Genomic DNA, 13,191 nt, shown 5'->3' with positions numbered 1-13,191 from the left:
AGCAGAGAGATGATATTTTCCTGGAACTATCTATCATGTATCACTTTAAATTTATCTTCTTTGTTCTGTTTCACCTGCCATTTTATTGCCTTGACATGCTGTCTTGTAAAAGCCTCCTGCCATCCCTCATAGTCTGTCCTCATCCTTATCACCTTGAAGGCTTTCGGATCTTCAGCAACCTTTGTTGCTGGATTGCTCACACACTTCTCAAACTCATTTATGCATACATTAAACAGCAGAGACTCTTGCAAAACACCCCTGGTGACTTCTGACTATTGCAGGAGCTGACCACTTGTATCTAGCATCCGTTTGTTCTCTTTTTGTCAATTATTTATCTGTACAAGTCTTCTCTCTTAACTGCTTGAGTGCAGGTACATAGGTATACTTTCATTTCTTGTATGCTCTGAAGAAATGCTTGGTATCTCATTCAAATGTTAGAAAATGAAAATAAAATAAAAAAAAGAAAGAAAGGAAGAAAAGGACAGCACTTGGGCAATCAGCTTCATAGCCTTTGCAAAGATAAATCCTTCTGATTTACTGAACAATTTCAACTGTAGAAGTATCCCATATGTGGTAGTGCAGCCACATTAAAACAATGCCAAACAGTACATATACCAGCCCAGTCCCAAACAATAAAAATCAGATGTATCTGAAAATAACACTGAAGTCCTAAGCAGCCTGTTCTTCGTGCTGTAGAAACTGTCTTAAAATTGCCTTTCTCTTCAGGATTATGTTGGATAAGAGTAAGATAGAATTTCAAGGACTGGGTTGATGCGTGCAAAAGTGGCACAGTTATATAGAACAGAAAGAGCTTTTCTGCATTGTGAGTCTGTTACTGCAAAGCTATAGGCTGGCATATTAGCTCTAGGAAAACAGCAAACTTCTATTCCACAGTCCCAAATGAAATAGGAAGTGTAATTTGAGCTCCTTGTGTGTCGTGAGGTCAAAGTCTACTCACTTGGGCTTTATGCGGGTGATTTGACTATCAGCCCCAGCACAACAAATATTTGATGTTGAATGTACCAAATAATTTTCCAAGATTGTAGAGATAAGGGATCTAAATTTCCACGTATCGTTATGAAGTTGCAACACAGATGTCTTTAAAGGGTTAACACTGTGGCTCAATCAGAAGGAATGCTTGGCAATAAGAGGAAGCCTGGATTAATGATAGAAAAGAATTCTTAGCATTTTATAGCAGTGGGTATTCGAGATGAGACATGGCTAATGATCAACTAAAAAGGTATTTGCAGCTGTGGTGCTACCTCTCCCCATAATGCCAACATTAATCAAGCTTTTCCATGCAGCTTTGCAGTCTGTTCTATTTTTCATTGTCCTGAATATAAAAACAGAGCTTATGCCCTAATACACTGAGTCAGAGACCATACTTCTGTGTCACCGAAAATGATCAGACCGTATCGATTTCTAAAAGCTGCACTTTCTGTACTGTGAAACAAACCTATAACAAATTCTTCAACAATGCCAGTTTCATTTTAAGGGCAAAAAAAGCTACTTGTAACTGCAAACTGTAAGTACCTCTGGGATGTGAAGCATTTATCGCCACAAATTAACTGCTCATATATTTTATTTAAGTCTTGAATTACAACAAAACACCAGCTGTAATTACAGCATCTCTAAGTCAAGTTTTGGAGTTGGCCATCTTGTTGAAAGACCTTGGCAATGGGAAATGCCAGTGAAATCGTGTAAGTCAATGTCCTGGCTGTTCTGATGCTGCCTTGAGAGTCAGGAGAAAAGCTTCATTATAGGAAAAATGAAACGTTTGACATAGAAGTTATTTTCAGAATAGCTTCAATATTGTTAAATAATGAACTCCATTGAATCTCAGCTTCTCAACAAATGCTGATTATCTAAATTCCTAAAGTAAACTGCACGTGATGCAGATTTTGATATATGAACATGATCTTCCCTTATGTAAACAATCCTCTGCCTTTGTTGTCTGATGCTATCAAACTGGGTGCACATCCTTCTGGATTGCAGACCCAAGCCTATAAAGTCTTGCTATCAAATATCCACCCCAATCTGCAGATGCTTTATGCCCATGCTTAACAACCATGACTCATCCCATTAAAGTCAACAAAGTTACAGTAGTAAAGTCAAGCATGTGTTTGTAGGAATAGGCCCAAATTCTCAGAAGTATGTAGGTAACTTAAGATGAAGAGAGATGACTAGAGGGGAATTTCATACTGGTGTGACTAATCTCCTTAAGATCTCCTGAAATTGAGAAAGAGGGCCCTTAGAAAAGGGCTTCAGGACAACTAAATTAGGCTCCCGTTTTGGAACATCTTCTAGAGAAGCCTCCAGTACTCCCTGCTGTTTAAGAGATGCTGGAGATTGTTCTGGACACCCACCTCATACAGAAATCAGCAGGAGTTAGACCTCGAGGTGCCCAGCTTCGTCTTGCCAAGGGCCTTTCTGCAGCAACAACCACCTCAGCAGCTCTGGGAATCGAGCTCTGTCTGCTTGTGGCTTTGTAGCAGCACTCATGGCCACAGTCTGCTCCTGCCATAGCTTTGCACTCCAACAGCACCAAGGCCAGATAGTGATGACACACGGTGTAGTTTATTTTTCAAGCTGAAGGACAAAGGTGAAAATAAATGAAAATATATTTGACCTTCAATGGCCTGAAGTCTCCTTTAGCTAGACATTGTAGCTACAGTTCTTTCTTTTTTCCTTAAATGTACTCGTAAATCTACAAAGCTGAATAAGTGACCCATCTTCATCTTCTACGGTTGATTATTAAATACTTGAAATTACAGGATCTGAAAGCATGGAGTGACTTCTTCATATTTTAATAAACACAATGCATTTTGAGGATCCCTCAACAACCATGATTTTGCTGTGTTAAATAAAGTGGATTTTATAGAGGCTTAATCAGATCATGATGAAACATTATGCAAAACATTATGCAGTGTAATGCAAAGTAATTAATGCAAACAGAAAAGTGGCAGCGATGTGAGAAAGCCAAGCAGGATGCATTTGTGTCACATGTTGCCTGCTGATTTTCCCAATTTCTATCTTTCTTAGATAGTGGTTTCCCGCTCCGAGCCCACAGCTCCACACGTCAGCTTTCAGCTGGACTCCCACGCCGTCTCTCCCCAGGTTGTTGTCGAGCAGTCGGCAGCAGCAGATGGCTATACTCTGGTAGTGACTGGAAAAAAGGTGGGTGGTTCATAATCTCATCATTCCGCACCCCATGTAAACCTGCACCCAGAGCAGCGATTTTTGGTAAGGGCAACTATTTACACTGTGGCTTTGTGTCCTGCATCCTCCCAGCCTTCCTATTCCCTTGGGAACACAGAAAAAGCAAGTTTCCTTCAAGACTTTGTTTTCACTTCTAAACGAGCCCACAGACTAAGATTAGGAAATATTTAACTAATGTAAGAACTGTAATATAAACCAGCAAAAGTCAGGAAATGCAAATCTCAGGCTGAACGTCTGTCCTTAATTCAAGTGCTTGCAAAGAAAACTACACAATGGCTTAAGAAAAGAATGCATGCAGAATTTCCCGACTGTTGTTCATTTGTGTCATAACAAACATTATAACCTTTTAAAGAGAGGTGTGTGTGCAGGTCTTAGGTGGGTGTGTTTAAAATTGGAGATGCTGCTCATGGTAAGGTTTGAGGAATATTTTCAGAGGCAGATTACAAGGGGTTAACAAAACATGAAGAGTCGTCATAAATATGCTATTGTCATTAGTAGGATATGCATTGTAGAGTGATCTTAGAACATCGTTGCATTAGCAGATAATATTACAGATAATCCTAAACTCTAATCGTAAGCAATAATTTGCCTCCTTGAGTTCTATGAGAATTTAAAGAAAGAAATCAGCCATTACTGAAGATGGTTATTAATCATTTACTAGAAACGTATTAGATATTTATAAGAGTAATTTTCAAAGAGAATGTCCCCAAAAAGTTTAAGAAAGGTACTGAAGTATAAAGTGTACTTATCTAACGATGCAAATATATGCTAATATTAATATTTTGACCAAAAATAATGTCTATTTAGAGCTACTGTTATCATACCTGTTGTGATATTTTGAAAACCAACATCGTTTTTAATTTATGTTTTAGATATAGGATACGTTTTCTGATCATAGGTGTTAAATACCGTATTTGGGCCATTGTGTGCCCAGTGTGTCACGGCTGCCAATGTAGCCTCACCAGAGCCAAAATAGCTACCATGGCTGGTTTTGCAAACACATGAACTCAGACATACTGAGACACACTGCTTTTTCCAAGAATTGCTACAGAACTGGGAGGAGCACACTGCTTTTTCCATCAGCAAAAAAAATGCTATCTTGCTGTAAACACCAGATGCTGGTAGTAACTGTATGTAACATTAAGATGCCTTTAGGGTTTCTCCCAAGTGAATTTAAAATCATGTCAGTTAAATTACTTATAAGATCCTATAATTATCGAGCTAAGGAGAAGTCGAACCACAACTTGCACAGCTGAAATCTGAGTAGCACCACAACACAGTGCATAAATTGAGACTCCTTGCCAGCAAGCGTACACATTTGAAGGCTCTGTATGCCATCTCTTTCCATTGACAGATAACCAAGGTGCCGCTGAACGGGCCGGGCTGCCACCACTTCCAGTCCTGCAGCCAGTGTCTGCTGGCACCTGCCTTCATGCGCTGCGGCTGGTGCGGCCAGCAGTGCCTGAGGGCTCCCGAGTGCAACGGAGGGACCTGGACCCAGGAGACCTGCTTGCCGAGAGTTTATGAGGTAAAACCACCTGCTCCTGGTGTTTACATACCACAGGTAGTGCACAGGGGCTGCTGGCCAGCCCACAGGGTGAAGGGCAGCCTGCCCACCATCCTTCAGAGCCTGTCGTAACCAACAGTGCCCACACCATGACCATTTGCCATCACTGCTTTAACATTGGCCTGAAGGATTGGATGAGCCTTTAAGGTAGGTATATAGGAAGAGGTGACCCCAGATGCTCAGTTGGCGAATATGAGAAGCAAAGGAGAGGAGTTTCCTTGCTCATTACAGCAGCTGTATCCCAGGAGAGGGGACAGCAGGAGGCTGCTCTCCATGGGCTGGGGCCTATGAGGGGCATGCAGGGACAAGGCAGATGAGCACAGCTCCACCACTTGTCCCTGTTTCCAGTTAGCCATGGTCAGTTTGAGATTTGCATGGGCTGACTGAATGTTTAACCAAGCTGTTTTTAAGTGAGGCCTGGCACAGCTGTGAAGGCTGAGGTTTTAGGAGCAGGATGGGCTAGTAAACAGAGGGAGGTGCAAGCATAAAGCTCTCCACTAGCACTTGCACCCACTTCCTTTTAATACATTTAAACTATACTTTGCAGCTAAAAAGTACGTTTTCCTCTGAGTATACAGCTTATAAATGGAGATGAAGTTTTGACACTCGAAACTCCCAGAGGGAAAGGGAGCAAATATTGTCTTTTTTCAACCAGGCAGATAATTTCATGGACAACATTTTAAAGAGGCAAAACTACTGTAAAACTTTATATTTGCTAGTAATCTGGAAACATATTTATGCAGGTAGGGTTTTTTTTTCACATTTCAGATGCAAAATTTAAAACTAAACCAGAAAAAAGCTCAGTGAACAGATAGTGAGGCATTCTAGGAATCAAACCCAAAATGGATGGAGAGATGTGTGCGTGTATGCACACCTGTAACTGAGTTTGCCTTGCCTTCAATTGCCATCTACCTTTGGATAAAGGAGATGTAAAAAACTGATAACTCCAAAGGTGAATCATTTACTTTCACTTTATAGATCACAGCCATCTCAGAAAAGCTGTGGTAGATGATCAAATAGTTCTTTCTGGTCCTCACTTTTAAGAGACTATGAGTCACCAATGCAAAGACATACACTGAGAATTAGTCCTGGCCTATTTTTATATACTTCCTCAGGACCAAACCATCTTTCATAGCTTGTTTTGTCTTTCCTAGAGCTCAAGCACAAGTAGTAACCCTCAACATTTTTTCTCAGCAAAGCTTTTCAGCATTAACGGTGTATTTCCATGCATCCAAAAAGATTTCTAAGGCTTGGAACTGTTTTGTTTCTGAATTTCAGAGGTGCTGAGCTGCAGCAATCTTCTCTGATTTCAACCAACACATGCTCAGCAACTTTAAGAAGTGAGCGTCCATGCAGAGATGCATAGACCAAGAAGTGTATCCCCAGAGCCACCTCTGGGGTCCTCCTGGAGCTACTGGGAGGACTCACTTGATGGAGTGTGCCTTAGATGTGGACAGAAGGCAGGCACGGTGCCAGCCACGTGCTCCCCTTCCCCATGCACTACTCTCAGCCCTACCTGCTCAGCACAAGCCCAGCCTGCCCCTGTAATGGATATGGATCTGTGGCACTGTTAGATCTTGAAGGAAATCTTTAATTACAGTGTGCCAACATTGGTGCAAGTTTCTTCTAGAAGGACTGTAAGGAAAAAAAAATACAGCTGAGTACTCAAATCCCTTTGGATTGCTAGCTGTTAAGACAGATTTCATGCTCTGCTGGACCATGACATTTAACATTATTACTGAAAAAAATGTAAAACAGATTATTCATCATCTTCTGATCTGTCTTTAAACCCATATGCATAAAATATGAGAAACAAGCTTGTTTTGTTCCTAACAAACAGAGGATGACCTGCTTTGCATAGTATTTGAAATTCAGTCCTACCTCTCTAATATTTTGCAGCTTTCAGTGAGGCAGATTGCTTAGGGTATGTCACATGAGCGCTTTAACCTGAGGGGAACACGGAGGGTCTGATCCAAAAAATGTTAGATGAGTCTTCAAATAAGTTTTCTCTCACTGCACAGAGCAATGCGCAGTAGAAAGAAAAAGAAAAAGAAAAACAAAAAAAAAAAAGATGAGATTTTCATCTCAGGAAGAACGGCAGAGAGGAAGCACGAGGTCCTCCCATTGGGGTCCTGCTGACATGTTGGCCCTCTGCCCCGCTCTAAGCATTTTTCCTTGGAGCAATTGGGCTCTGCCCCACAGTAGCACAGTACCCCACAGAGGTGCCTCCACCAACCGCCCTGCCTGCAACCAGAGCATGTTTTGTCAGCCTGAGTGACAGCACTAGAGGAGCTCTTGGGGACTCAAAGCATTCTCACTTGGGATAACTCCATAATGAAACAAATTGCAGGCATCTGCATGACGAGTTCAGGTCACTCTGAGAGGTGAAGTGCATAAAAGGAAAAATAAACTGGTCTCCCTTTGGATTCTTTGTTGTGGCTAAAAGCCTGGGATGGTGTGTTGTTGTTTTGAAAGTGAGTCATTTTAGTTAGCTTTTGTTTGCAGAAGTACGAAGAATATCAGACCTTCTGCTGCCTGCTTAGATTAGAGGTTTTGCTGGAAACCAGATGTGGCCTCTGCATGTTCTTCACTCTCAATTAAAATGAATGGGCTGTTGAAACTTTAATAAATAGATATTTTCTTCTAATAGTGTATAAAGTACGTGAGTGGATATTAGAAGAATGGCTGTTAACGTAGACCGAAGAAAAACACAATCTTTTACATTTGGGAAAAAGCTTTCTGCCCCACAGCCCAAAGCCAGGGAGCAGCAGGGACATGAGGAGCCGCAGCCTCATGGCAGGACATGCTGCAGGCTCTCAGTAGGTTTCCTGGCTACAGAGAATTGCCAACAATTTTCAAGTCCTGAATTTCATAGCATTTTTTTGCACTTCGCTTATTTTCTGTTGCTACCTGCAAAATGTAAGCACAGAGAAGATGCCTATGAGTGCCTCAGTTCAAAGTCCAGGAAGTTCACTGCTTATTCCTGTCCTCTCTCCCAAGAAAAGATCTGGGAAACCACATTTGACTTTCATTGGCTTCATCATAAAGACCATCTGAAATAAAGGAACGAGTGAAAACATTGTAGAGGAATTTTTGTAAAGCTTAAGTAAAAAAAGTGTAAGTTTTGGCATGTTTATTTGCTATCTACTCTGAAGTCTCACCTCTTACAGAACGTAGTAAGTACTTTCATTCTTCCTCAGTCAAGGCACATGGGCTGCTATCACAAGTCTTTTTTGGCTAATATCACTCAAAACCAACTAAGTGCCTTAGGTTTTGATTCTGTGTGGCTTTGTGAAGCTTGATTTTAATGTCCTTATTTTGCTAGCTTAATGGATTAATTTCAGATTCTTCAAATGCCAGAAGTCTATGCGTTACTGTGCAAAACATCTTGTACCCCCACAGAGCAATTTCAGTTCCTGCTAGGGTTTTGTTACTCCTAAAAATAGATAGTGTGCTGAGATATTGAGTGGAAAACTGTGATCTGAAGTCAATCCAGATTTTGAAGGAAAAAAAAAAAAAAAAGGAAGGGAAACTGAAACTTGGGAATGGCACAGGCTCCACAGGGTGCAGTACTGCTCCCCACATTAAGCTGCAGCATTGGGCAATGGAAAGCTATGAGAGGATGGCTCCTTTTTATGGGATTTGTGCAGAAGCACTGTTCCTGCATCAGTTCCCTCTTCTGTGCTCACTGAGAGCTGATCCAAAGCTCATTAAAGCAGGAAAGATTCCTCCTGACTTCAGTGCATTTTTGATCAGACTCTTTGTCTGCTTTCTAATGGTGGCAGTAAATTTCCCCATATAGAATATATGGTATAATTCTTTTGAAGTATTCTTCAGCTTCCTTTCCATCTACAGTAGTTCATTTGTGATAGTCTTGAAGAAAGTTGAAAAGAAATGTGTCTTACTGGATTTCCAGATGAAATAATAGCCAAGTATCTCTCAAACACTTGCCTTTCAGCTTGAAAATGAAGTCGAGTCCTTTGAAAGGCACAGCTGTATTGCATTTTAGGGGCAAACTACTCTTACTAAAGCATTAAGTTTAAGACACTCAGGCATTACAAACACAAGTATAAATTCAATCCTCTATGCTCTGTTGTTTATCCAGCAGCACTGGTAGTTTTGCACAATTTTGCAGTGTCGTTAAAAGTCCCCATAAACCCTAAACCAATGTCTCTTTTATTTTTGTTACTGGCAGTACTGACCAGCACTTTTACTGAGTTCTGCAAGACTTCTATAGTGTTTCTACCTTTTTCCCACCATTGTTATATTTTAGAGGACAATTTACAATATACAGAAGGGAAAAAAAAAAAAAAAGCATTTCCTTTGTAGATTGTCTCTGTGTTTCTGAGAGGTAGCTTATTTTTAACTCGGAATTAGAGGTGACCAAATGTAAAAGAGCGAAGGAAAGAATAGCAGAAGTCACGTTAACTTTATCACAGCCAATCCGATTTCGGATTTAGGTGTCTTTGAAGCTACTTCACTATGAACCTGACTTTCATCAAGCTGACAAAAAATGGTCATTTGGGGGCTCTTTTGTGTTCAGCATTCAGCTTCTAACAAAATAAGTACATTGTATGTTTAACATGCCAGAAATAAGATGTGAAAGACAAGAACGACGGGATTTAAAAGACTATTACAATGCACAGCTTGTTCAGTGCCCCTAAACACCATCCTTCAAAGCTTTCTAGTATAGGTTTTGTTATTTATTGCTACTGTCAGAGAAAGCTCATAATGTGACGAATGAAAGGTGAAGAGCAATTAAGATGAATGGTAGGACATAAACCGCCAGAAGAAATGCTTTTCTAAAATTATTCCTTTGCACATTCTTTGACTCCATTTGAAGTTGAAGAAAACCTGATGCAAGTAACAAAATATTTTTTAACAGATTCTCCCAAGCAGCGCTCCTTTAGAAGGCGGGACAAAACTGACACTGTGCGGATGGGACTTCGGGTTCAGCAAAAATAACAGATTTGAATTAAGAAATACAGTAGTCCATATCGGAGGACAAATCTGTGCTCTGGAAGCAAAATCTAGCAACAAAAACAAGTAAGAAGCCTAAAATACAAAATTTCCTCTCTAAAGATGTTCTTTATGTGGAATGGATTTACTAACGGTACAAACATTCGGTCTATAAGTATTATCCTTCCATTCGGATTTTCAAACAAAAGCTCTTGGTGTTAAACAATCCCCCATTTTGATAAGTTCCCCAGGAAAACAGAGCTCCGGTGAACCCATAAAGGTAGTGTTAATGCCAATAACTCTGGCAACAGCTTTTTCTGGTTTGCCTACAAAATGCTGTTCTGCACCCATGGGAACTGGCAAAAATGAAACTGTTCAAAGGTTTGAAAATGTGACAGGTTCCTTCAGCCAGAGTCCTGCAGGGCTCAGATATGTCACCTCCATCTTCCTCATCTGTGAGGAATGTGAGCAGAGGAAGATATTTGGTCATCAGGCTGCTTGTTGCTCTCTGCAGTACTTCTACTCCTCAAAGATACGTATTGGAGACAGTGGGATAATGGCTTAAATTCAAGACAGAGGATATTCTGGTTGTTATCATGGAGAATAATAAGTTCAGTGAATATCCTCTCTCAGATCAGAGCATATGACTACTAACACAGCAATGTGCAGAGCATGACACGGCTTCCCTATCTGCATTTGTAGTAGCAGAGGTCACCCTCCAGCAGTCTTGAGCTCACGCCTTTTTGCTGCTATAAGCAGCCTTAATGCAAACTAAATGATTTAAGGAGAATGGCTCACGTATGAGACTCGGTGAATGTAATGTAGTTAATGGACACATAATGCCACAAAAGTTCAAGTTTAATTTTTGGTAATATTTAAATCCAAACAATAAATCTATATAGGATGTAGCTTTCCTAATCCTCATGTCTGCCAAAATTTGACACTAGGGGAAAATTCCAAAAACCAAGTTAACCAACTGAATGGGAGGCATTTGTTTTCTCCAGGGTACTTCTTTTCAGAAATACATTTGATTTATTAAGATTATTTTCTCTGTCTGTGTATAAACACTGCGGCATTTGTATTTAGTATTGATGAAGACCACAGTACTTTCTATTGTTTTTTGCTTATATATACCTGACACATATAGGTTGATGACTAGTTTTGTATGGGTTCAGCATTGTTATGAAATGGTTGTGGCTTTATTTTACTACAAAATGATCAATGTAGGAAAAATAAATGTAATCCATTTTTTTCTTTGCTTTCCAAAGGCTGGAATGCACAGCTCCTGCTGCAAAAAATGCAAGTTTTAATATATCCAGTAGTGTTTCTGTTGGACATGGAAAAACATTATTCAATACATTTTCATATGTGGTAAGTACTATGATTAAAATTTTAATGTCGAATTAACTTCAGTGTGAACTGGAAGAAGACTTTTCATGAGTTCAATCCAGTATGATAATTCTATATTATTGTTTATTATTACTTCATAGAAGCGCTAATAACTATATAAAGATTATTCTTTTTGAAAACAGATAAACATAACAGTCCTCTTTTCTTATTTTTACTCCCCTCAGAATCCTATAATAACAAGTATCTCCCCCACCTATGGCCCCAAATCTGGAGGAACATTGCTAACAATAGCTGGCAAATACCTAAACAGTGGAAAATCCAGAAGGATTTTTGTTGGTGAGAAACCATGCAGCTTGAAAAGGTAATGTGCTTACCAAAAAAAAAAAAAAAAAAAATGCTGTCTTTAATATTGGTTAAAATATCATTTCTGGATTACGTCCTGACTGTAAGGTGTCTAGAAGCTTCCTAGAAAGGACTGCAGTTCACTAGAAGTCTCACTGCATGATGCATCATTTCAGCCCTCCTCCTGATATGTATAAACTAGTTTTAAGGATTAAGCCAGAATTTCTTCATGGCTCTTTACTGGATCCAGTTGGAACTCAGCCAAGAACATTTGACATGCTATGTGTGGAAACGCTTTGAATCTTATCTGAACGTTAGTGTTATTAAAATAATGAGTACAGATTCTCTGTAATAGGCAACCAAGCATTCTGAATTCAGTAGCCATTCTGCAACGGTGTAAACCTTGTTTGGTCCTCTTTTGGGTAGAGCAGATTGGCTCCCATTGGTGTGAACAGAATAGTCTCCTCCACTACCAAGGGCAGAATCAGGCCAACAGTGTTCCAGAAACAAGGTGTTCTGCAATTTGTATACATTTTAGATTTCTCCTAAAGATTTTGGAAAGTTGAAGTGATGAAAAATCATTCTTGCAGAGGATGCAAAGAAGCCATAGTCTATTAGTTAATGTCAGACTTGAAGTCAAGAGAGCTGAATTTTATTCGTAGCTGGTAAATGATTTATTTTATGTTCTTGATCAAAACAGCTAAATCAACAAAGGGATTTAGGTATTCAAGTTCAATATTTAATCACTACCAAGATCTTCAGCTGCTACTTAATACTTCAGGGTAGGCTTTATTGATATCATCTTGGCTGGTCAGCTATTGGACAAACACATGGAACATTTGGGAATAATTCATTTAATCCATTTGAGATGCCTACTGAAGGAGTGAGATGACTGCCCCCTCAGAGGCAGATCTATGCTTTAGTAAGTGGGACCACTAGGCTATGCACCTTACTTCAGGCTTGTCCAGTAGACACTCCCAGCATCCCTCTTCTTACAAGCAAAGTTGTATAGACTCATATATGAAGGTTTTAGCCAGTTTTTCAGGTTAGATATTTCTCAACCTAAAGTGTGATGTTCCCTCTTGAGAGCAATGCCCAGTTCTGAGTATAGCTAGATCAAGGGTGAATTTTGTTAGTTTTGTTTGGTTTTTTTTAACCCTTTAAAAGATGGTAAGGATTTCTAGATACTTATGAATGAATCACTAACCCCTTACAGCTCACTGCAAACACTACCTTCCTGGAAAGCTTTAGAAGTAGTAGGAAATGCCTGTTTTGTCTGATTTGGAAACATCCTTTGAGAGTGGCCTCACCTGGAGGGCAATTGAATGTGGTTTGGCCCAAATCATTGAAACCATCTGCTAGAATTTTATTTTGCTTTTCCAATCAATTTTTACCCTTGCCTCTGTTGTGCCCTTGTGGTCACAATTCACGTGCTTCAACCTTCAGGATCCTTCCTCTCACCCAATGATCTCAGCACAGGAGGAAGACTTCCAGGGCTGAGCGTGAGAGAAAGTGGGAAAGGTGAATATCTCCAAGACTGCTGCTGTGCTGGGTTTGGCCAGCTCTTTATGAATTTTCACCCACTCCTCCTTTCTCCTTGCCCTCTCCTGCCTATCCCTTGTTAGTACATGGAGCCAATAGATTCCCCCAGTGCAGAATACCTCTGAAAAGATGGTGCATATCCTGCCACCCTTTTTCCTTGATTTTTTTAACATAGGCCAAGTCCTGTGCATTAGAAAGAGAAAAATGTTATT

The 13,191-nt window shown here is 40.0% G+C and overlaps 1 protein-coding gene and 1 long non-coding RNA gene across 4 annotated transcripts in view; one reads left to right on the top strand and one right to left on the bottom strand.

Annotated features, from left to right (window-relative positions):
- The window catches only part of LOC121106667, a 76,723-nt gene that overhangs the window by 8,483 nt on the left and 55,049 nt on the right, over positions 1–13,191 (bottom strand). For both annotated transcript variants that reach the window (XR_005839438.2, XR_006931610.1), the window contains one exon: positions 2,367–3,166. This is a non-coding gene — a long non-coding RNA (uncharacterized LOC121106667). The remainder of the gene's footprint in view (positions 1–2,366; positions 3,167–13,191) is intronic.
- MET (MET proto-oncogene, receptor tyrosine kinase) overlaps positions 1–13,191 on the top strand; it is an 88,022-nt gene that overhangs the window by 42,615 nt on the left and 32,216 nt on the right. For both annotated transcript variants that reach the window (XM_015279209.4, NM_205212.3), the window contains exons 4-8: positions 3,043–3,177; positions 4,574–4,747; positions 9,672–9,832; positions 11,014–11,116; positions 11,320–11,456. In XM_015279209.4, the coding sequence (XP_015134695.2) occupies positions 3,043–3,177; positions 4,574–4,747; positions 9,672–9,832; positions 11,014–11,116; positions 11,320–11,456 (710 nt within the window). The remainder of the gene's footprint in view (positions 1–3,042; positions 3,178–4,573; positions 4,748–9,671; positions 9,833–11,013; positions 11,117–11,319; positions 11,457–13,191) is intronic.

The sequence above is a fragment of the Gallus gallus genome, chromosome 1 (genome assembly GCF_016699485.2).
Source record: "Gallus gallus isolate bGalGal1 chromosome 1, bGalGal1.mat.broiler.GRCg7b, whole genome shotgun sequence".
In the NCBI taxonomy this organism is placed as follows: Eukaryota; Metazoa; Chordata; class Aves; order Galliformes; family Phasianidae; genus Gallus; species Gallus gallus.
The sequence above is the reverse complement of the archived record's forward strand: the minus strand, read 5'-3'. Positions and strand labels throughout refer to the sequence as shown.